This window comes from Ranitomeya variabilis, chromosome 6, assembly GCF_051348905.1.
Source record: "Ranitomeya variabilis isolate aRanVar5 chromosome 6, aRanVar5.hap1, whole genome shotgun sequence".
Lineage (NCBI taxonomy): Eukaryota > Metazoa > Chordata > Amphibia > Anura > Dendrobatidae > Ranitomeya > Ranitomeya variabilis.
In genome coordinates, this window is record NC_135237.1 from 449,490,142 (window position 1) to 449,515,318 (window position 25,177).

The 25,177-nt window shown below is 39.9% G+C and overlaps 1 protein-coding gene across 3 annotated transcripts in view; it reads right to left on the reverse strand.

The window, feature by feature from the left end:
• ST18 (ST18 C2H2C-type zinc finger transcription factor) overlaps positions 1–25,177 on the reverse strand; it is a 447,256-nt gene that overhangs the window by 57,018 nt on the left and 365,061 nt on the right. For all 3 annotated transcript variants that reach the window (XM_077270483.1, XM_077270486.1, XM_077270485.1), the window contains exons 14-18: positions 24,039–24,154; positions 18,136–18,198; positions 11,605–11,673; positions 2,267–2,329; positions 2,108–2,188 (exon numbers count right to left, since the gene is read on the reverse strand). In XM_077270483.1, the coding sequence (XP_077126598.1) occupies positions 2,108–2,188; positions 2,267–2,329; positions 11,605–11,673; positions 18,136–18,198; positions 24,039–24,154 (392 nt within the window). The remainder of the gene's footprint in view (positions 1–2,107; positions 2,189–2,266; positions 2,330–11,604; positions 11,674–18,135; positions 18,199–24,038; positions 24,155–25,177) is intronic.

Below are 25,177 nucleotides of genomic sequence, written 5' to 3' on the forward strand. Positions count from 1 at the left end.
TTCTAGTGGCTATACAGCCGACCCTGAGCACATGCTGACAGCAACCGCAAAAGTAGCTAAGCTCATACACACATGAACTTAAGTTGATACTAGCGCATGGCAGTGCGGCCGTGCATACCTTTTATAGAGGAAGATCTCCAGGACCTTCCTAGTGGTCCAATAGGAACTGCTTCTGGACCTGAGCATGTGACCCCCGACCTCCAATGAGAGGCTGTCCCTTGGGCATGCCCAGTAGAGGAAAAGCAGGACTTAGTCACAGGAGCATCTGCTTGCCGCAGAAAAGTGCTGGCTACAATGGCTGAGTCTGGAAGATCAGCAGTAACCAAGCGCACAGTATCTGCCTGAGCCAGACGCTGGGACCAATGTCTCCACTGAGCAGACTCCACTGTGGCCAGAGAAGAATGGGAGACTGCAGTGGAGGTGGTTTGAGATTCCCCCTGTGCAGCGGCGGGAACTCGACACCTAACAACTCCTACTTTTCCGAGCCCTGTCATGTGCACAAATAGTGGTTTTCCCACTCATGTGGGGTATCAGAATGCTCAGGTGTAATTGCACAAGAAAGTTAGGAGTCATCTTTTTTATGTTACCCTTGCGAAAATAAAAGAATGTACTGTAGGTCTAAAGTAAAATTTTTGTGAAGAAATGTTAAATATTTTTTTCCTTTCACATTCTATGAATTCTTGTGAATAATCTGAAGGGTTAATAGACTTCTTGAATGTGGTTTTGACAACCTTGAAGGGTGCAGTTTTTAGAATGGAGTCACTTTTGGGTATTTTCCGTCTCATAGACTAGACCCCACAAAGTCCCTAAAAAAGGTTTGGAAATTTTGTTGGAAAAATTAGAAATTGCTGTTCAACTTTTAACCCTTATAACTTCCTAACAAAAAAATTATATTCCAAAAATTGTGATTATGTAGAGAGGTGGTAAATGTTATTTATTAACTATGTGTGTCATAACTCCCTAATTTAATGGTATACAGATTAAAAGTTTGAAAATTGCTAAATTTTCCAAATTTTGCCAATTTTCCGATATTTTCACAAATAAATGCAAGTCTTATGGAACAAATGTTACCACTATCGAGAAGTACAATATGTCACAAGAAAACAGTCTTAGAATTGGTGGGATCTTTTTAAGCGTTCCAGAGTTATTGCCACATAAAGTGACACTAGTGAGAATGGTAAAATTTGGCCTGGTCAGGAATTTGAAAACAGGCTTCGGGGTGAAGGGGTTAAACAATGTCCTTTTATAGTCAACTGTCTGCTGGACACCTGTTTAATGAATACTTAGACTAACTATGGTTAATTGCTTGTTAATTAGAATTTTTGTAGTCTAAACTTTTGTAGTCTAAATTAAGCTCCTAAGACTTTCTTTGGGGTGTACTCATTTTTGCAATCTGTTGTTGAATTAATCTATTAGTAAAATCACTTTTTTGGGTGTGCAAAATAACAAATCTTGTTTGCAATCAATGGTTCAAATTTTGTATGAATATCTTGTGGTATGGTGTCCCATAGAAAATGTCAATTCTGAAAGGAAATTAAAGGTTTTCTGACAAATTTGTTGAGGTGTACTCATTCATGCTAAGAACTGTAGGTCAGTATAGAAACCTTATTGTACTATTTCAACTAAGATGTAAAATATAAGTATCTATGACTCTGTGTGTTTTACTTTATTACTGTTAGGGTATGTTTACATTATGGTTTTTTTCAGTGGTCCAAAACGTCCATTTTTGATGTGGAAGACAATTTAGAAATCGCTCCTTGTTGCTAGTATATTCTCAGCATTTTTTTATTGGCGTCTTCCTAGCACTTTTTATACTTCCGATAGACATCTATTGAAAAATATGGAGTATCTTCTTGTGGAAATTGCCTAAAAAATGGACATGTCACCTCTCTTAAATGCTTTGCGTTTTTGAAAGCCTGAAGCATTTAAAAGATGCTCAAAAGCCTGAACAAATGAACTGCAAGTCATTTTTCCATTAAAATGAATAGGAAGATTCTTTTTGAGCATTTTATGAGCGCCTTTTCCATCATTGTTTGGAACAGACCAGTTCAGAAAACACCGCATAAAACTATGTGAACATATCCTGAGAGATAGCTATCAGACTTACTTAAGTTCTGGGTCCTCTTTGTCTTCTTTACTTGGGAATGCTTTAATGCCACTTTTTCTGGCCCGAGGACAGCCTGATAAACTGTGGATATAATTAAGATTATTAGGGTAGCCAATGATAACTGTGATTGGCCAAAGCCCGAACAGAAAGCTAATTTACCTTCTGTGAGAAGCATAATTTCCAGTGACATGTCCAGATCCATCACAGCCAGGGGTTGGGCACCTAAAAACATGCAGATCCTTGCCATTAAGGATATATATATATTTGTTTTCATACTTTTAATCCTTTGTCATGTCTAAATAGGATATTCCTTTTGTGTTTATAGCTCTTCAACTATATAGCCCACAGATAAATGATTATTGAAAGGCCCAATATTTAGGACCTCCATAGATGTCAAAACCAGTAGGGCCTGGTCTCTCTTCTGGTGCAGAAGTGAGATGTACACAAACAGTCAATCATGGTCTTTTGATTATTAGTGATTAGTGTTGAGCGATACCGTCCGATACTTGAAAGTATCGGTATCGGAAAGTATCGGCCGATACCGGCAAAGTATCGGATCCAATCCGATACCGATACCCGATACCAATACAAGTCAATGGGACTCAGGTATCGGACGGTATTCCTGATGGTTCCCAGGGTCTGAAGGAGAGGAAACTCTCCTTCAGGCCCTGGGAACCATATTAATGTGTAAAAGAAAGAATTAAAATAAAAAATATCGCTATACTCACCTGTCCGACGCAGCCGGGACCTCAGCGAGGGAACCGGCAGCGTTGTTTGTTTAAAATTCGCGCTTTTACTTGGTTACGTGAGGTCCCGGCTTGTGATTGGTCAGGGCGGCCATGTTGCCGGGACGCGGACCAATCACAGCAAGCCGTGACGAAATTACGTCACGGCTTGCTGTGATTGGTCCGCGTCCCGGCAACATGGCCGCCATTAACCAATCACAAGCCGTGACGTCACGGGAGGCTGGACACGCGCGCTTTTCAAAATACGCGCATGTCCAGCCTCCCGTGACGTCCCGGCTTGTGATTGGTTAATGGCGGCCATGTTGCCGGGACGTCACTGGAGGCTGGACACGCGCGCTTTTCAAAATACGCGCATGTCCAGCCTCCCGTGACGTCACGGCTTGTGATTGGTTAATGGCGGCCATGTTGCCGGGACGCGGACCAATCACAGCAAGCCGTGACGTAATTTCGTCACGGCTTGCTGTGATTGGTCCGCGTCCCGGCAACATGGCCGCCCTGACCAATCACAAGCCGGGACTTCACGTAACCAAGTAAAAGCGCGAAATTTAAACAAACAACGCTGCCGGTTCCCTCGCTGAGGTCCCGGCTGCGTCGGACAGGTGAGTATAGCGATATTTTTTATTTTAATTCTCTTTTTTACACATTATTACATTAATGTTGTTGCGATACCCGATACCCGATATCACAAAAATATCGGATCTCGGTATCGGAAATTCCGATACAGCAAGTATCGGCCGATACCCGATACTTGCAGTATCGGAATGCTCAACACTATTAGTGATCCTTATCTATTCTAATGGAGACTGAACACAAATATCATACGGCCAACCCTCTCTGCTGTGATCAGGCCCTTCCATTCTCCAGATTGAAGGTAGTCCCAGCACTAACATATTTTAATAAGAAATATTTTTCAGTAATATGTGAACTGGTAAGCAAAATATGCGTTACTTGCCAAATGTACGTTCTTAAATAGTTGAAGGAGTTTACACATACTAGTTCTATTCATGTTTTTTTAGGGATAGAACTTGTACTTAGTATAGCCTGTAGCGCATTTCACATGTCTGATTATTTTTCACAGAGTGGTCTGTGCAAAATTGTGGAGAAATGTCGACATTGATCCAAAATTGGGAATGCAAGTCTATGGGTCCGTGAAAATAATGAACAGCACTTGGATGTCATTCAATTGTTATTTGTTTTTCATGGACTGCTAGCGAAGTTAGGAAAACTTTTCTTTTCTCATTCAAGAAAAACTGATAAAACTATGAACAAAATCACTGCTGAAACTAGAACTGTTTTTTCTTGTGCATGAAAAAAATGCCTGTCTGAATAAGCCCTAAATCATCAAACTATGACGGACGACCATGTTTGTGATTTCTGCCAATAATGTCTTATCCATTCCTGTATGTTTGTTCCATTCACATTTATTTCATCTTAAAACTTCTTGCCTGAGATGCTTTTTGTAATTTCAACAATGGGAGTGTATTTTATCTTACTGAGGAGTCAGAAATTGCAGAGCACACCAAAACGTTTGGCTAGTACTGTAAGTATGATTCTGTTATGAACTACAGCTCTGAACATGGAGTTTCTCTTTCATAATAATTGTTTACATATACCTAAGTGGTGTTAAAGGGACTCTGTCACCTGAATTTGGAGGGAACAATTTTCAGCCATAGGGGCGGGGTTTTCGGGTGTTTGATTCACCCTTTCCTTACCCGCTGGCTGCATGCTGGCTGCAATATTGGATTGAAGTTCATTCTCTGTCCTCCGGAGTACACGCCTGCGCAAGGCAATATTGCCTTACGCAGGCGTGTACTATGGAGGACAGAGAATGAACTTCAATCCAATATTGCAGCCAGCATGCAGCCAGCGGGTAAGGAAAGGGTGAATCAAACACCCGAACACCCCGCCCCTATGGCTGAAAATTGTTCCCTCCAAATTCAGGTGACAGAGTCCCTTTAAGTGTATAAATTCTCTATGCCACGTTCACTCTTTCACTATTTGGTCAATATTTTTCATCAGTATTTATAAGCCAAACCCAGAAGTGGGTGATAAATACAGAAGGGGTGACGTGTTCCTATTATACTTTTCCTCTGATTGTTCCACTCCTAATTTTAGCTTAGAAACACTGACAAAACACTGAACATGTGAACCTGGCATCAGTGAAATCCTCTAATATGTCTTTTAGCTCATTCATACAGTACAGGTTATGATTATGTTAAACAGCTGACACGTGAGAGTGACTGCTGCAATTGCAGGGTGATGATGGTTTTGTCATGGTAGTTGGTGCCTCTTGAAGGCACCCATGTCTACTATGCTTGAACTCTTATGAAGTTCAGCCTGCAGCCATAAGCTATTACAGGTAACTAGTCACCAGTTTTGTCATGTGTCAACTAAAACTATCACCTTATTTAGCGTCTGTGCTACATTCCATAAATGCTTATAGAACCCCCTGGGGTATATGGGGTATCTAGATAGAGGTAGCACCTCTGGTGGAGGGCTTGCCGTGTCCTTTCTGGACAGCTCTTCCTTCTTTGGTACTCATCTGATGCTCGACTCTCACCTGTACCTCCAAGTAGCTGCTAGCATGCGGCAGCGGGTACACCTCAGAACACCGCCTCGGCAGGTGGGCCTAACCAGGTGAGGGTAGCTGTTGGGTTTCTTTGAGACCTTCAGTGATTTTCAAGGGTTTGCCTATCCTTGCATGTGAAGACTGGATATGGCAGTCTATGCGGAAAAACCAAGATTCAACAGACAGACAAGCAATTCCCAGTACAGCGTTGTGGAGCGCTGAGAGGGCGCAGCGAGGCACATATAGGACATTGCTGTCCATCCACTGCACTCTGACATATCTCCAGTTGTCTCGCCTGGTTCTTGCCACTGGGGCTCGATAGGTACGGGTGAGAGAGTGAGGCTGATGACTGCGCAACTCTTCCTCACTTTAATCCAAGTCAAGCGCAAGTCATGACTTCAACCACTGCGTATAGAACCCCCTGACTCCCCTTGTATACCATGCCTAAATCTTTTAATGCTCTCCTGCCCTGTATGTTAATCCTGTTTTTCTGGTCCAAGGGGGGTCCATTCTGGGGTCTCTCTCCCTCCTCCCAGCTGCTGCTTGCCTTCCTCCTGCTTTGATTGACATTGTGACACCTACTGAGTCATCCATCTAGCTGGGCAAAATCCAAAGCCTGCACAGAGAAATCGCCAGCTCATGCCTGCGCACCATACTCTGCCCTACTGTGGGCAAAGACGAAAGCATCAGCACGCATACATTGGCACATTTCTTTTGGGCTCACAAATTGGAACTATTTTTCTGCCATTACTGTGTGCAAGCGCACTGATGTTTTCGACTCTGCCCACAGTAGGGCAGAGCACAGTGTGCATCCACGAGCAGGTGATTTCTCTGCGCAGGTGTGGTATTTCTCTTGGCTATTTAGATGATGCAGGAAGCATCACACAGGAGGACTGTGAGTTGCAGCCGGGAGGAGGGATAGAGAGCCAAGAATGGATGCCTCTCGGATTGGAGCTGCAGGATTAACATACAGTGCTAGAGAACTTTAACAGGTTTTCAGGTAGTAAACAGGGGGAAGTCGAGGTTATCTAACTATTTATTTAATGCAGCACAGGTGCTGAATAAGAGGATAGTCTTAGGGTATGTGCACACATTGCGGATTTTGCTGCGGATCCACAGCGGACTGGCCGCTGAGGATTTGCAGCAGTTTTCCATGAGTTTACAGCACAACATACTGTGGAAAAAACGTGCGGAAACGTAGCATTTATTCCGCAGCATGTCAATTCTTTATGCGAATTCCACAGCGGTTTACATAATAGTTTCCATAATAGGAATCCGCAGGTGGAAAACGGCAGGTGGAATCCACAGAAAAACCGTGGTAAATCCACGGTAATTCCGCAGTAAATCCGCAGTGCGGATTTTGTGCCGATTTACCAAAATCAGTGTGGAAAAATCTGCACACCTTTCCACAACGTGTGCACATACCCTTAGTTGACACATGACAAAACTGTTGACAGGTTCCCTTTAATAATTATGTAATCGCCTGCTACAAGAAGTAATGCAATACAAACTATAAGCAATCAATCAATCTCAGGTGCAAGACCCCTAAGAGGACTAATACAGAATGTTATAAACATTAAAAAATGTAAATATAAAATAAAAAAATCTAAAAATGTAAATTCCTCGCTTTTCACAAAACATAAATAGCCAAGTCCAAAACATTATATATGTATGTATATATATATATATATATATATATATATATATATATATATATATATATATACAGTACAGACCAAAAGTTTGGACACACCTTCTCATTTTAAAGATTTTTCTGTATTTTCATGACTATGAAAATTGAATATTCACACTGAAGGCATCAAAACTATGAATTAACACATGTGGAATTAAATACTTAACAAAAAAGTGTGAAACAACTGAAAATATGTCTTAGATTCTAGGTTCTTCAAAGTAGCCACCTTTTGCTTTGATGACTGCTTTGCACACTCTTGGCATTCTCTTGATGAGCTTCAAGAGGTAGTCACCGGGAATGGTTTTCACTTCATAGGTGTGCCCTGTCAGGTTTAATAAGTGGGATTTCTTGCCTTATAAATGGTGTTGGGACCATCAGTTGTGCTGTGCAGAAGTCTGGTGGATACACAGCTGATAGTCCTACTGAATAGACTGTTAGAATTTGTATTATGGCAAGAAAAAAGCAGCTAAGTAAAGAAAAACGAGTGGCCATCATTACTTTAAGAAATGAAGGTCAGTCAGTCCAAAAAATTGGGAAAACTTTGAAAGTGTCCCCAAGTGCAGTGGCAAAAACCATCAAGAGCTACAAAGAAACTGGCTCACATGAGGACCGCCCCAGGAAAGGAAGACCAAGAGTCACCTCTGCTTCTGAGGATAAGTTTATCTGAGTCTCCAGCCTCAGAAATCGCAGGTTAACAGCAGCTCAGATTAGAGACCAGGTCAATGCCACACAGAGTTCTAGCAGCAGACACATCTCTACAACAACTGTTAAGAGGAGACTTTGTGCAGCAGGCCTTCATGGTAAAATAGCTGCTAGGAAACCACTGCTAAGTACAGGCAACAAGCAGAAGAGACTGGTTTGGGCCATTAAATAACCAAGGAATGGACATTAGACCAGTGGAAATCTGTGCTTTGGTCTGATGAGTCCAAATTTGAGATCTTTGGTTCCAACCACCATGTCTTTGTGTGACGCAGAAAAGGTGAATGGATGGACTCTACATGCCTGGTTCCCACTGTGAAGCATGGAGGATGAGGTGTGATGGTGTTGGGGTGCTTTGCTGGTGACACTGTTGGGGATTTATTCAAAATTGAAGGCATACTGAACCAGCATGGCTACCACAGCATCTTGCAGTGGCATGCTATTCCATCTGGTTTGCGTTTAGTAGGACAATTATTTATTTTTCAACAGGACAATGACCCCAAACACACCTCCAGGCTGTGTAAGGGCTATTTGACCAAGCAGGAGAGTGATGGGGTGCTACGCCAGATGACCTGGCCTCCACAGTCACCAGACCGGAACCCAATCGAGATGGTTTGGGGTGAGCTGGACCGCAGAGTGAAGGCAAAAGGGCCAACAAGTGCTAAGCATCTCTGGGAACTCCTTCAAGATTGTTGGAAGACCATTCCCGGTGACTACCTCTTGAAGCTCATCAAGAGAATGCCAAGATTGTGCAAAGCAGTCATCAAAGCAAAAGGTGGCTACTTTGAAGAACCTAGAATATAAGACATAATTTCAGTTGTTTCACACTTTTTTGTTAAGTATATAATTCCACATGTGTTAATTCATAGTTTTGATGCCTTCAGTGTGAATGTACAATTTTCATAGTCTTTAAAATACAGAAAAATCTTTTAATGAGAAGGTGTGTCCAAACTTTTGGTCTGTACTGTATATGTATATATATATATTAATGCCATGGGTGTATTTGTTTTAATTATTATAATATCAAAGTATTTTCTACACAAAAATGGAAAATAATCAAAATGGCAAAATTGCCTTTTTTTCAGCCGTTCAATTCTCTGCAAAAAATGGTAAATAAAAAGAAACCCAGAAAGTTGTCTATACACCAAAGTGATACCCATATAAAATTGGATTTTGGGAGGTAAAAATGTGCTTTCAAACATCTTGTTCAGTTTTTTTTTATTGGTGTCCCTTTGGAGGATAGATGACATTCTGATCTTTTTTTTCCATTTTTCCAGGGAGTCGAAGTGACCCAAAAAGCAGCAGAAGGAAGAGGAACACACTTTAGCAAATCAGGATGTTATTCAAGTCCAAGGACATCCACAAATCCATGTAATAATGAAAGAATATCCGCAGTACTCCAATTTCATCCGAAATGTTATTATTATTCACCAGGTGTACAACATTTCATCCCCAGCTTTCTTTAACGAGCTGATGGTCTGAAACATTGTGTGCCCGGTGAATAAACATCATACCGTTTGGACGTTTGGGGTGATTAGTACAGCAGAAAAAGGGCAGTGATGTTTGCAGCAGACCCATGTAGTAAAGATGGCGGCAACATAGGTGCAAAATACTGATGAGATAACCAATCACAGCCTACCAATTCATGGAGGGGGTGAGTGCTTAGTATATGATTGCACAAAAGAGGATTGCATAGGGCGCTGTTCACATACAGGAAATGCACAGATTTTTTCACGGTGTGGCCAGGCCCATTATTTTTGGTCTTGTAATCTGGGATGCATTTAGATAGCGTTGGGCAGCCCACCTGATCTAATAGTATGGGTGTCACTAATAGGCTGTAAACCAGATGCTGTGCATTTTCTTTACGTGAACAGCGCCCTATACAAGCCTCTATTGTGCAATCATATACTAAGCACTCACCCCCTCCATGGGTCGGTAGGTTGTGAGTTGTTGTCTCATCAGTATTTTGTACCTGTGTTGCCGCCATCTTTACTACATGGGTTTGCTGCATCCTGCATTTGTTTGGAGGCCGGGGCAGGTAAACATCGCTGCTCTTTTTCTGCTGTATAATTTTTGGAGGATTTTTAGTCCTGTTTTTGTGGCTTTTCTGTTCAGTTTAACATTGGGGTAATACAGAAATTTCTTCACTTTTATATACATTTGGTGTCATAATAAGCCAGACTAAAACTAATCATCTTACATAAGACCTTGTTTTCATATCTCATTTGTAGTTTTTTACACCTAAATCATTATTTATTATAATTTACTCTACTTTAATTGAAAGTTTGATTTTTCTTTTACCATTTTTGATCATAGTTTTGTATAACATGATTATAGTCATTTCAAACAAAAAAATAACAGAAAAAAAGCAGCCAAACTTACTAACACCTGGTCACATTACTTATGCACTACGAGATGCTGTTGCCCCTAATGATAAAAGGCAGAAGCAGTGTAGGGGCAAAAAACTGATAAAACAACCACTCACACGCCTGCCAATCATGGAGGGGGTGGTTAACTTTCATTCTAAATGTAGACAGATAAGGCTTGTATAGGACGCTAGTCACACAGATAAGTGTAAGTAGGCTGCCCACCACTCTACAGTATAAGTGCACCCCACAAGGACACCCGTGTCAAAGTTCCTCATTGTCCCTAGAGTCCCTACATTATTTTTTTTTTTAAATTTCGACTGAAAAGTACATGATCCAAAGAACAGCACAGAATAAAAGCAGCCTCATTTACCAATACCTGGTGACAGTGCATTGCAGAATGCAGCAGCTCCATGGTAAAGGCGGAGACAGCGCAGGTGCAAAATACTGATAAAATAACCACTCGCAACCTACCATACATGGAGGGGGTAGTTGTCTATTTTAATCTTTTAAATAAATATGGTGCACTTATAGAGTACTGGGCAGCCTACCTGACCCATTAGTGTGTGTGATCAATAAGCTGTAAGCCGGCATGGTGTACTACGTGTATCTGAGTGACTTGTGCCCTATAAAAGACTTATCCATCCTATACAATCAGTATTTGCATTTAGAGTGCTCAGCAGCCACCCCTTCCATGATTGGTAGGTGTGTGAGTGGTTGTTTTATCAGTATTTTGCACTTGTGCTGCCTCCACCTATATCATGGGGCTCCTACATCATGTAGTACATTAGTATTGTAACCAGGTTTGGGTAAATATGGCTGAATTTTTGGTAGTGGTTTTCAGATTTGATGTCTTTGTCAGCGAAATCCTTCCATTTTCTAATTAAAATGAATTAGTAGGTTTTTCCTACCCCATCTGAGAGCAGCATGATGTAACGGAAGAGACCCTGATTCCAACAATGTATCACTTAATTTACTGCAGTTTTACGGAGCTCTATATAATCCCACCCACACCACTGATTGGCAGCTTTGTCTGTGCACTGTGCATAGACAGAAAGCTGCCAATCAGTGACGGGGGCGGGGTTAGACAAATTGGCAGCAGATTTACTATTTCTCTAGTGATAATGTCCTGACGATAAAACAATGATTTATGAAAGCTACACTAAACAGACCAGAGATACTTTCCTGGAATCAGGGTCTTGGTTTCTATATCTCGCTGCTCTCAGATTAGCTAGAAAAAACCTGGTGACAGATTCCCTTTAATAGATATTCATGACTTTTCAAGCAACACTTGTATAGCATCCAAAACCAACCAACCTTATTTAAAGTACTGGATATAACAAATATATACTTGTATCTATATGTGCTTACATTTTATAGGGGACAGTGAATAACATCATATACATATATATTTTACCACGTACTTAAGTTCTTGGGAATTTGCAGCCATAAGAGACTTCAAGGTCTTGTCAGCCAGTGGGCAACCAGAGACGCTGTAGAGAAAGCATTACAGAAAATAGTAATGAAATACTAATTATAATTTCCCCAAACTTCAAATCCACATATAGCTCTATTTTTATTTTGACATCTTTAAACCCGTTGGATCTCATCTATGTATCCATGATATACCTATGCGCCGTAGACCTGTATATATGTTGCGTCAGTTACCCCTGTGACTCCACTATACCTTGTGCATCATGGCGTGCGTGCACTAATAAATCTTTTTGTGATTTTAGAGTCATTCATCCCTTTGCGCATGCGCTGGTCTCTTGACCATATGTTATGCTTCATGCATGCGGTTCACATATGCTTTGTATAACCCAATGAGTGTGGCTTTTCTGCAATCGGCACTTATCAGTGCGGGAGCGCATTTGTAAATGCCAACCAATATGAGACTCCAGTGCTACCATTGCCTATGCGCATGCGCTCTTGTATTGTTGTGTGGTTGCCATGGTTGGGTCGCATTGTAGTTGCATACTTTCGGTTTGGACCTGCCGCCTTCTCACTAGTAAGTGTTACAGCTGCCTTTCATAAATTTAAATTCTAGGTACTTATATACAGGTGGTACATGGGAGCACAATCACCAGCCCCTGATGAAGCCGCTTAGGGTGGTGACACACGTCGGGCATCTTTCTGGCCCTCCACTTGTGACTCTATCTTTAGTGAGATCACCCTGCCCTTGATCATTTTGATGGGGTATCCTTGACTCTGGACATCTCTATTTTCTTTGGGGGATTTTTTTGTCCATGTATTTTACATTTGGACATTTCTTGCCTCTTCTTATCTGATGCTCACTTAGGATTTCCTGGTTGGTATTGCCTGTCTGATTACTTTTGCCTCTGCATAATTATCCATGTGACCGGGTGTGAATTTTTTCTCATTTGAATATTGATTTGATCCACTTCACATTGCATTGTTTCACACAAAGGGATGTTTCACACATTTTCTATCTGTCTGTTATGTCTATTATGTATATTATGGTTGTGTGTCTATTTGAGGCATTTAATTTAGTCTAGTTATAATCTTCTATGTGCTGACCATATGCATTCTTATTTCGTATAAGTATACTATTTTGTATATTGAGATGTGGGTTTAGTCACACGTTTGGGGGACTGTAGCCCTATTACGGGCAATTCAGTTTTGCACCAATGTCATTTTATGACTTTTAATTGTTTTTATCTTGGTGTTGCTTCTTTTGTACCTAATAAAATGTTTAATTCTAGGGTCACATTGCGTTAGGGCAATCCGTTTAGTGCTAAGTGCTAGCGGATTGCGATAAACGCAATGTCTTTTTCAGGGTCGCGTCAAACGTCCCCGCTAGCGCAGAACTCCAATCTGCGAGAGCGGGGAACGGACCTCGGGCGCGCCGCGAACACTGCAAGCAGCGTCCGAGGCGCGCTACAAAAGACCGGCACATCGCTAGCGCGTGCCGAAAATGACATGCGCTAGCAATGCGCTTTAACATTGCGGGCAATGGGAGCGCTAACGGACGCGGTGCACGGCGTTAATTTCGCCGTGCAACGCTGTCCATTAGCGCTCACCCATTAAAGCAATGGGAACCTAGCCTTAGTATGTTTCTGTGGTGATCCCTGCTTTTTATGGTCTGTAGCTTTTTTCTCTCTACTTCTCGTACACATAGTTTGGGGAGTAAATCCTACTGACAAATTCACTTCAACAATCCAAACGAACAAAAAAATTAAATTTGCTAATTCTTTTCTTCATAATTGACAATAGTATATTGTCCTGGGAGGAAGTCCAATTGCAACCAGTACATATAAGAAAAAGTCTCTGTCCAGTCAAAACAGGTTTCTCATGATTTTATTCTATCAATTACAGCATACTAAATTATGTGCTCTTTAATCCCTTCACAACCTATGATGTATAGGTACGTCAATGGTCATGTCTCTCCCTTTAATACGGGCTTCGGGCCTGAGCTTGCATCTTCCCAGCAAATGACAGCTGATTTTATTAGTTGTCATGTGCCGCTAACAGCGGAGGGAGAAATTGCGATCCACCCACAGCTGTTAAAATGTTAAATGCAACTGTCAATCTCTGACAACGGCATTTAACTTGTGCAAAATGGATGTACATCACAAACCTTGCCCATCGGCGACCCCGGCACTTGATCGCGTGGCGCCAATGGGTTGGCATGACAGCGGAAAGTCTGCAAAAGACCCCTTGTGCTTGTCATTGCAGATCTCTTATGAATGCTGGCCCGTGGCCGGTGTCCATAGGAGATGATGATTTCTGCTACACATAGCAGGGCTCAAGCCTTAGTGCAAGAGAGATCGGATGATCACAGCTTCAACTCTCCTAAGGGGACTATTGAAGCCAGTAAACAATAGAAACAAAAATGTTATTAAAAAAATATGAAAAAATATATAAGTTCAAATCACCTCCTTTTGACCTAATCAAAATAGAACAGTAAAAAATTGCACATATTTGCTCTCATTGTTTTCAGAAACGCCCGATCTATTGAAATATAACCTAAATAAATCCAATTGGTAAACGGTATAATGAGAAAAAAATATATAAAAGCCAGAATTACGTTCTTTTGGTTGCTGCAACATTGCAATAAGAGGCGATCAAAACATTGTATCTACCCCAAAATGGTATTAATAAAAAATAATCCCTCACCCAGTTTCAGATCTTGAAAAATGAAGACGTTATGGGTCTTGGAATAAGACACCATTTTTTTTTTTTACTCAAACTTTGGATTCTTTTTTCGCCTCTTAAATGAAAAAGAACCTATACATGTTTGGTATCTTCGAACTCATAATGACCTGGATAATTATAATGGCTGATTAGTTATAGCATTTAGGGAACAAGTTAAAAAAAGACAATTGTGGGATTGCACTTATTTTGCAATTTCACTGCACTTGGATTTTTTTCCCATTTTCAAGTGCGCTATATCATAAAACCAATGGTGTTTTTCAAAAGAACAACTTGTCTCACAAAAAGCAGACCCTCACATGGTGATATTGACGGAAAAATAAAATAGTTATAGCCGAATTGACATTCTGCAGATTTATAAAACACTGCAGTTCTGAAATTCAGTTTGAAAAAAAATGTGCATGAGATTTCTGAAATCACATAACTCTTGCTAGTACTGTAAACAGAAACGTTTAATATGTATGAAAAAAAACAGAAAAAAAATGCTGCACAAGCACAACATGTGAACTTAGCTTAGATATAAAGACATCTTTCTATCTATCTATTCTATGTATATATATATCTATTCTATTTATTCTATTCTGTCGGGTCGTGCTGTGATTTTACTGTAACAACAGATGAATTGCCGGCTTTTCAAAGGACATCAGTGTGTTAAAATCAAATGGCACTTGCATGGTCCGAGTGCCGTGCAATTTTTTTCTCGCACCCATTGACTTACATTGGCAAGTCTCGTCCAACATACAAGGATACTCGCAGCGTGCTGCATTTTTTTTCTCAGTCCAATGTCAGCTCAGAAAAAAATCACAGATGAGCAGAGACTCATAGATTAACATTGCTCCGAGTGCAATCCAATTTTTTTTATCAGATTGCACTTGTCCATTTTCCTCGCAGATAAGTATAAGCCCTTAAAGAAGCACTCTGTAACAAAAGTTACCATTCACGGACAAGCTAAAAGGCAGAATAGTCAAATGTTCCAGGGTCAGATACCAAGAGAGCACATCATAAGCAAAAGGGCAAGGGCAAAGTCAGGTCACGGTCCAAAGTCATAATACCAGGAGAAAAGTTTATAAGAGCAGAGGGGTTGAGCAAGTGGGTAATCAGAACCAGGTCCAAAGTCAGGCAGCAATTAATCAATGAACAGAGCACAGAACCAGGCAAATAGCACCACAGAGCAAAAGCTAGTTTGGCCAAGTAGCAAGAAATTAAATAGAAACAGTGAGCACCTGCAAGAAATCCAGACTTAGGTTTTATTAGTGGCAATAAAATGCAGTAACAGCTGATCTAAAGATCGCATCTACCCCAAATGGTATCAATAAAACTGTCAGATCGGCACACAAAAAATAAGCCCTGATGCAGACCCATATCCAGAAAAAATGAGACTCTAAGGGTCTCAAAAAATGGAGCCATTTTTTTTTTACAAACGGATTTTTCTGCACCACTTAAATAAAAAGTACCTATACATGATGTTTGAGATCTACGAACTCGTAATGACCTGGAGAATCATAATGGCAGGTCAATTTTAGCATTTAGTGAACATGGTAAAAAAAATAAACAAATGTGGAATTGCACTTTTTATTGCAATTTCACCACACTTAGAATTTTTTTTTCTTGTTTTCCAGTACACAATATGGTAAAAGCAATGGTGTTATTCAAAAGTACAACTCGCCCCGCAAAAATCAAGCCCTCACATGGCCATATTGATGGAAAAATAAAAAAGATATGGCTCTGGGAAGTAGGAGAGGAAAAAACAGAAATGTTCCTGGTCGTTAAGAGGTTAAAATCTGATTACACTTTCACACAAATCATTACACTGTGTGCAGAATTATTAAGCAAGTTGTATTTTGATCACATGATACTTTTTATACATGTTGTCGTACTCCAAGCTGTTCAGGCTTGAGAGCCAACTACCAATTAAGTAAATCAGGTGTTGTGTATCTCTGTAATGAGGAGGGGTGTTGTCTAATGACATCAAAACCCTATGTAAGGTGTGCTTAATTATTAGGCTACGTTCACACGTTCCTTTTTTTCATCCTTTTTTTTTCAGGTCCTGTTTTAAAAATCCGCAGCTAAATTCAGCGCTGATTTTAGCTGCGGTTTTTGATCCTTTTTCTTCTGCGGATTCCACTGCGGGTTTCCAAATGCAGTTTCTTATTGGTGCTGCTGGAAACCCGCAGCGGAATCTGCAGAAAGAATTGACATGGTACTTCTTTTTTCTGCAGGCAAAACCGCTGCGGATTTGCCTGTGGAAAAAAGGATCGTCGGCACAGCGGGTCCTTTTTTCCATTGGGTTACATTGTACTGTAACCTACATGGAAAACTGCTGCGGATCCGCAGTGCAATTCCGCTGCGGATCCGCAGCAAAAACCGCACCGTGTGAACATAGCCTTAGGCAACTTCCTTTCCTTTGGCAAAATGGGTCAAAAGAGAGATTTGACGGGTTCTGAAAAATCCAAAATTGTGAGATGTCTTGCAGAGGGATGCAGCAGTCTTGAAATTGCCAAACTTTTGAATCGTGATCACCGTTTCATTGCAAATAGCCAACAGGGTTGCAAGAAGCATGTTGGGCAAAAAAGGCGCAAAATAACTGCCCATGAATTGAGGAAAATCAAGCGTGAAGCCACCAAGATGCCATTTGCCACCAGTTTTGCCACATTTCAGAGCTGCAAAGTTACTGGATTAACAAAAAGCACAAGGTGTGCCATACTCAGGGACATGGCCAAGGTAAGGAAGGCTGAAAAACGAGAACCTTTGAACAAGAAACATAAGATAAAACGTCAAGACTGGGCCAAGAAATATCTTAAGACTGACTTTTCAAAGGTTTTATGGACTGATGAAATGAGAGTGACTCTTGATGTGCTAGAGGATGGATCAGTAAGGGGCAGAGAGATCCACTCCGACTCAGACGCCAGCAAGGTGGAGGTTGGGTACTGGTATGGGCTGGTATTATCAAAGATGAACTTGTGGGACCTTTTCGGGTTGAGGATGGCGTGAAGCTCAACTCCCAGACCTACTGCCAGCTTCTGGAAGACAACTTCTTCAAGCAGTGGTACAGGAAGAAGTCGGTATTGTTCAAGAAAAACATGATTTTCATGCAGGACAATGCTCCATCACATGCCTCCAACTACTCCACAGCGTGGCTGGCCAGTAAAGGTCTCAAAGAAGAAAAAATAATGACATAGCCCCCTCGTTCACCTGATCTGAACCCCATAGAGAACCTGTGGTCCCTCATAAAATGTGAGATCTACAGGGAAGGAAAACAGTACACCTCTTGGAACAGTGTCTGGGAGGCTGTGGTGGCTGCTGCAGGCATTGTTGATCGTAAACAGATCAAGAAACTGACAGAATCTATGGATGGAAGGCTGTTGAGTGTCATCATAAAGAAAGGTGGCTATATTGGTCACTATTTTTGGGGGGGTTTTGTTTTTGCATGTCAGAAATGTTTATTTCTAAATTTTGTGCAGTTATATTGGTTTACCTGGTGAAAATAAACAAGTGAGGTGGGAATATATTTGGTTTTTCTTAAGTTGCCTAATAATTCTGCACAGTAATAGTTACCTGCACAAACAGATATCCTCCTAAGATAGCCAAATCTAAAAAAAACCTACTCCACCTTCCAAAAATATTAAGCTTTGATATTTATGAGTCTTTTGGGTTGATTGAGAACATAGTTGTTGATCAATAATAAAAATAATCCTCTAAAATACAACTTGCCTAATAATTCTGCACACAGTGTAGCTAGCTAAATACAGCATCCACTCCTGTGTATATATTTATACACGTACCTGCGATGAGAAGCATAATTTCCAGTTACATGACCACTTCCATCACACCCTGGAGTTGGACAACTGTAATACAAGAATACATGAAAAGTAAAAACAGTTTGTACATTTTTAGGTTACATGATTAGGAAGAGCATCGAAACCAGACTGCAGCTAATATAATGAAAAAAGCATCAGATCCTTACTTCTTATCTGTATTTATTCACATTATTTTTATCAGCTTCCCTGGGAATGTAAATTTCTCTGGCCCTTTAAAAACTTCTCAGGAACGTTAAGAACTTCTCAGCATTTACTGTAGTCAATGAGCCATTCAGTTTAGTTATTATTTATGGGATATTACAATATTAATGCTGTGAAAATGCTGTATATACACTTGTGCTCAAAAGTTTACAAGCCCCCACAGAATTTTTGCTTTCTTGGCCTTTTTTCAGAAAATATGAATGATAAACACCAAGCTGAGTGAGTTTCTGGGATACAAACACACTCTTGCATCTTTCATCCAGCCACTGACGTTTCTGGATTGTGAGTCACGGGGAAAGCAAAAGAATTGTCAACAGATCTGTGGGAAAAGGTAGTTGAACTGTATAAAACAGGAAAGGGATACAAAAAGATATGTAAAATCAGGGGCTCTGTAAAAACAAAACCACGGTCAGGTAAATCAACAAAAATGTTATCCACAACTGCCAGAAAAATTGTTCGGGATGCAAAGAAAAACCTACGAATAACATCAGCTCAAATACTGGACTCTCTGAAAACTAGAGGTGTGGTCGTTTCAAGATGCACAATAAGGAGGCACTTGAAGAAAAATGGACTGCATGGTCTAGTCGCCAGAAGAAAGCCATCACTGCACCAATGCCACAAAGTATCTCGCCTACAATACGCAAAACAGCACAGAGACAAGCCTCAAAATTTTTTGGAGCAAGGTAATTTGGAGTGATGAGACCAAAATTTAACTTTTTGGCCCCAACCATAAATATTACATTTGGAGACAAGTCAACAAGGCCTATGATGAAAGGAACACCATTCCTACTGTAAACACGGAGGTGGATCGCTGATGTTTTGGGGATGTGTGAGCTACAAAGCCACAGGAAACTTGGTCAAAGTTGAAGGAAATATGAATGCAGCACATTATCAGCAAATACTGAAGGCAAATTTGCACTCATCAACCTGGAAGCTGCGCATGGGACATAATTGGACGTTCCAACATGACAACGATCCAAAACGCAAGGCCAAGTTGACCTGTCATTGGCTACAGCAGATCAAAGTGAAGGTTCTTGACTGGCCATCTCGGTCTCCTGACCTCAATATCATTGAGCAACTCTGGGGAGATATCAAATGCCCAGTTCATGTTAGACAGCCCAGGAATGTACAGGAACTGGAGTGGACAGCTTTACCATCTGAAAAAACAAAGAATCTCATCCACATCTTCAAAAGACTTCATGCTGTCATTGATGTTAGAGGGGGCAATACACGGTAGTAAGAAATATGGTATGCGAACTTTTGATCATGGTCATTTGGATGTTTTGGGTTGTCATTATGATTTAAAAAGAGAAAACACAGTAGTTTGACAATAAATGGCTTCCCCCAACCACTAACCATGAGTCGAGAAAAAGTTTTGGTGTTATCATTCATATTCTCTGAAAAAAAAAGGCCAAGAAAGCAAAAATTCTACAGGGGAATGTAAACTTTTGAACACAACTGTACATTGCAGTTGGCTAACATTTCGGATTTTAAAATCATTTTTCAAGATGGTGTTATAAAGTATTCTAATTTACTGAGATAATGACTTTTGGGTTTTCATTGGCTGTAAGCCATAATCATCAGCATTAACAGAAATAAACACTTGAAGTAGATCATTCTCTTTGTAATTAGTCTATATAATATATGAGTTTCACTTTTTGTAATGAAGAACTGAATTAAATTAACTTTTTGATGATGTTTTAATTTTGTTAAAGCACCTGCATGTATGTATATCTATAGCTATATCTATCTATCTATCTATCTATCTATCTATCTATCTATCTATCTACATATATATATATATATATTTATATAGATATTTATTTATATGTATGTATATATATATATATATATACAGTAGATATACAGTATATATATATAGAGAGAGAGAGAGAGTGAGATAATAACATAATATATAGAATAACATGAATTAATATTTGTATATTTTAACATTTTTAACATATTTAATTTATACATTAAAAGGCTTCACATCGGCACAACTTTATTTCTTTTCTGCAAACATAACCTGCAGACAACAGACTTGCAGCTACAGGATTTACCACTAGATGGCACCACACACTAAGTATGAATCATGTAATGAATGAGAAATAGTTTTGTCTGAATATGTTGGTTTATAAATTGTTCATCCATCATAACAAGGTAGACAAGATGCAGAAGAAACCTAAATGTGTGGTCCCCTATACGGAGTGTTCCATGGAAAATCATTACAGAATTACATCAGGTGTGCACAGCCACTATGTGACAGTACAAAGTAAGAGAATGATTGCAAAAGCTAAGTAGTTGATTCATTAAAATGACGATTTACAATTTATATTTACAATATTTACAATAGGAAATATAAAATTTCCTGACTGGGTTGAGGGTGCTGTTATGAATTATACCCAGTGAGATGGTATAAATGTCCCCAAAATATGTATAGTTGGCCAAGCAATCTGGAGTTCAGAGCTCCAATGTGTTATTAAAGGAGCATTCCCATCTTCAAAATTCTATCCCAATAGGTAGTAGGTATAATAATCATAATAACAATATTAGTAAATACCTTCAATTAGAAATGTTAGGTATAATAATAATAATAGTAACAATATTAGTAAATGCCTTTAATTAGAAAGGTAGTGTAGTTCTATATCACATATCCCATGTGCAGGGCATTGCAGTAGCTTAGAAATCATAGAATCATAGACACATAGAATGTTAGAGTTGGAATGGACCTCAAGGGTCATCGTGTCCAGCAGGGGGCTCAATGCAGGATTTATTAAACCATCTCAGACAGATGTCTGTCCAACCTGTTTGAAGACTTCTATTGAAGGAGAACTCGCCAACTCTCGTGGCAGCCTGTTCCAATCATTGATCACCCTCACTGTCAAAAAGTTTTTTTCTAATATCTAATCGGTATCTTCTCCCTTTCAGTTTCATTCCATTGCTTCTCATGTTTCCATGTGCAAATAAGAATAATCATGATCCCTCTGCACTGTGACGTCCCTTCAGATATTTGTAGACAGCAATTAAGTCTCCTCTTAGCTTTCTTTTTTGCAAGTTAAACATTCCCAGATCCTTTAACTGTTCCTTGTAGGACATACTTTGCAGTCCACTCACCATCCTGGTAGCTCTTCTATGAACTTGCTCCAGTTTTTCAATGTCTTTTTTAAAATGTGGTGCCCAGAACTGGAGACAGTATTCCAGATGAGGCCTGACCAAGGAGGAGTAGAGGGGGATAATTTCTTCACGTGATCTAGACTCTATGCTTCTCTTAATACATCCTAAAACTGTGTTTGCCTTTTTTGCTGCTGCACACACTGTTGACTCACGTGCAGTCTGTGATCTATTAGTATACCCAAGTCTTTTTCACATGTGATGTTGCTTAGTTCTATTCCTCTCATTCTATAGATGTCATTTTCGTTTTTCTTGCCCATAGGTAGAATCTTGCATTTCTCCCTGTTAAATACCATTCTATTAGTCACTTCACATTGTTCAATCTAGATCCTTCTGAATCCTTTCTCTATTCTCTAATGTTAGCTATCCCTCCTAGCTTTGTATGCAAATTTGATTAATTTACCTTCAGTTCCCTTATCTAGTTATTTTATAAATATGTTAACATCACTGGGGCCCGGACAGAGCCTTATGATACCCGACTTGAAAAACTCTTCCAATTGGATGTGCAACCATTTATTACCACTCGTTGAGTATGATCACTGAGCCAGGTATGAATCCACCTAACTGTAGCCTTGTCAATCCCATTTTTTCAATAACATGTGATACTTTATCAAATGCTTTGCTGAAGTCAAGATATACTACATCTACAGCATTTTCCTGATCCACCCAGTCAGTGATTCCATTAGAGGAGGAATTACATTAGTCTGGCATGCCTTTTTTGCTACAAACCCATGCTGGCTCTGGTTAATTACTGCATTCTTATCCAAGTACTTACATACATGTTGTTTAGTTATTCGTTCAAATATCTTACTTGGTATAAAAGTAAGGCTCACTGGCTTGTAATTTCCCGGCTCCATCTTCTTTCCTTTTTTGATGATAGGGAGAACATTTGCCCTTCTCCAATCTTCTGGGACTTCTCCTGTTTTCCAGGATTTTCAAAGATTCTGGCTAGTGGTTCTGCAATTTCCTCTGCTAGCTCTTTCAGAACCCTAGGATGCAATATATCTGCACCAGGAGATTCAAATCCATTTAAATTAGCTAAGTGTTCCCTCACCATCTTTCTGTTTATAAATAGTGTGGATTATTTTATTTCTTTGATGGCACCATGAAGATCAGTTGATGTTACATATGCTTTCTTAGAGAACACAGATAGGCAAAATAGGAATATAAAAGTTTGGCCTTCTCAACATCATTTTTGCCAACTTCACCCTTTTCATCCTGTAAAAATCCTATAGCATCTTTACTTTTCTTTTGCTTTTGCCATACTCCCAAAATCCTTTTTTGCTGCTTTCGGTCTCCCTTGCAAGCCTCACTTCATTACTGGTTTTAGCTCTTCTAATGCTTGCCCTGCAGTCCCTGCAAATAGCATTCTATTCTTCTTTAGATATGCCCCCCTCTTCCCATTTGATATACATTTATTTTTACCTATATGGTTATGAGTAGTGATGAGCGAATATACTCGTTGCTCGGGTTTTCCCGAGCACGCTCGGGTGATCTCCGAGTATTTGTTAGTGTTCGGAGAGATAGTTTTCATCGCCTGAGTTGCATGATTTACGACTTCCAGATAAGCTGAATACATATGGGAATTCCCTAACAAACAGGCATTCTTCACATGTATTCAGCGTATCTGGAAGCTGTAAATAATGCAACTGAGGCAATGAAAACTTTATCTCCAAGCAATAACAAATACTCGGAGGTCACCCAAGCGTGCTCAGGAAAACCCGAGCAATGAGTACACTCGCTCATCACTAGTTATGAGTCCACTGATATAGTGACAGTTAGTTAGTTCTTAGTGGTTGTAACTATGGATCCAAAAGCTACTGAATGCCCTGCACATGAGGTAAGCGACATAGTGAAGCAGAAGAACTATACTACATTTCTAATTGGCAGTATTTGCTAATATTATTATCATTACCCCTACTACACATTGGGATAGGATCTTGGAGATGGGAATACCCCTTTAACTACAGTATTTATTTATTGTGCTTTCACACAAAAACACCTTTAGTAATTGCCATTATTATGTATTATTTAAGATACATCTAATATTGGTTGAAACACTTCTGCATATATGTGTTAATATTGCTCTACGTGTGACAGTGATGGGCAACAGTGCTATCATCTACTTCTTGCCAACTTTGTGCACGCCATCTAGCTTGATGTCCGCTGAACTTCTCTCATTCCTACAGAAGGAATAGAGTTGAAATAATGTATAGTTTTACAGAACAATTCAAGGGAATTGGGTTTTCAAAACTCCGTCCTCATGTAAAAAAAAGGCATAAATTAGAGCACGCTGCAGATTTTGAAATCTACAACTTTCTAATTCTTGTAGGGATTTTCATAAAGGACAATCTGTGGCAAATCCATTACAAAATATCCGTAACACAAGCAGATTTTATTGCAGATTTACAGCAAAATCCGCATCCGAAATCTGCATAGATTAATGTCAAAATGTATCCTGTTGTTAGAGCAGAAACTGGACAGAAGGCACATACGTGATTAGTTCCTTCTTCAGGTCTCTTGACTGAAACTTGGTTTTAGGACTCGGCATTGACACATCTGCAGAAAACTTGATTTCATCCGTGTTTTCTGAGCAGCTCCCAGAATCCAGCTGAAAAAATATTCATAGTTGAATTTTAGCAATTTACAGTGGAGATTAAATAGTTTTTAAAAGAAATAAAACTTTTTTGCTATATAAAATAAAAAATATACAACTTTTTAAAGGGCTTGTCCACTTTTGGAATTTTTCTCTACTTAGAAGTGTTATACAAGATTATTTAATTTTTTACACATGGGGCTAAGAACTGATAGGCAGGTAGTTGCTAACTACCTGCCTGTTCTGCCTAGCGCCAATCTCTGCCGGATCAGAGCCATGAACCACTCCTGTCAGTAATTCTGTGGCTTCATTTGATCGCACGTCAACAGATCAGCTCCTCCAGGCTGCTCTGTTAACATGACATTGCTGCCAACTTCATGCTGATTGACAGCTGGCTCCCCGCAATCAGGCAGCGGGGAGCCAGCTCTCAAGCAACATGACATTGGCAGTTATGGCTACTCGACAAGGCAGAGCAGAAGAGAAGCAGCTGCTCTGTCAACATAACGTCAACAGAAGTCGCAGAATCACCAGTAGGAGTGGTTCTTGACCTCTCTGAGCTGGTAGAGATCGGCATCGGGCAGAACATTCAGGTAGTTAGCACTATCTACCTGCCTATTCTTTGACTCATGAGAAAAAAATAAAACTGTCCCAATAACCCCTTTAAAGCTCAGAAAAAGACAGATAAAAGAGTTACAAACTCCCTGATAAACAATCATACTGGACTGACTGATGGATCCTCAGTTTACTCACTGTAGTTAACAATAGACGGTGCAAACAAAGACTATAGAAGGCAAACAGTGCAAAATTTTTAATGAAACCGGATTTCAAAAATATTTTTTAACCAAAATTACATCAACACTAGTGTTGAGTGATACCGTCCGATACTTGAAAGTATCGGTATCGGAAAGTATCGGCCGATACCGGCAAAGTATCGGATCCAATCCGATACCGATACCCGATACCAATACAAGTCAATGGGACTCAAGTATCGGACGGTATTCCTGATGGTTCCCAGGGTCTGAAGGAGAGGAAACTCTC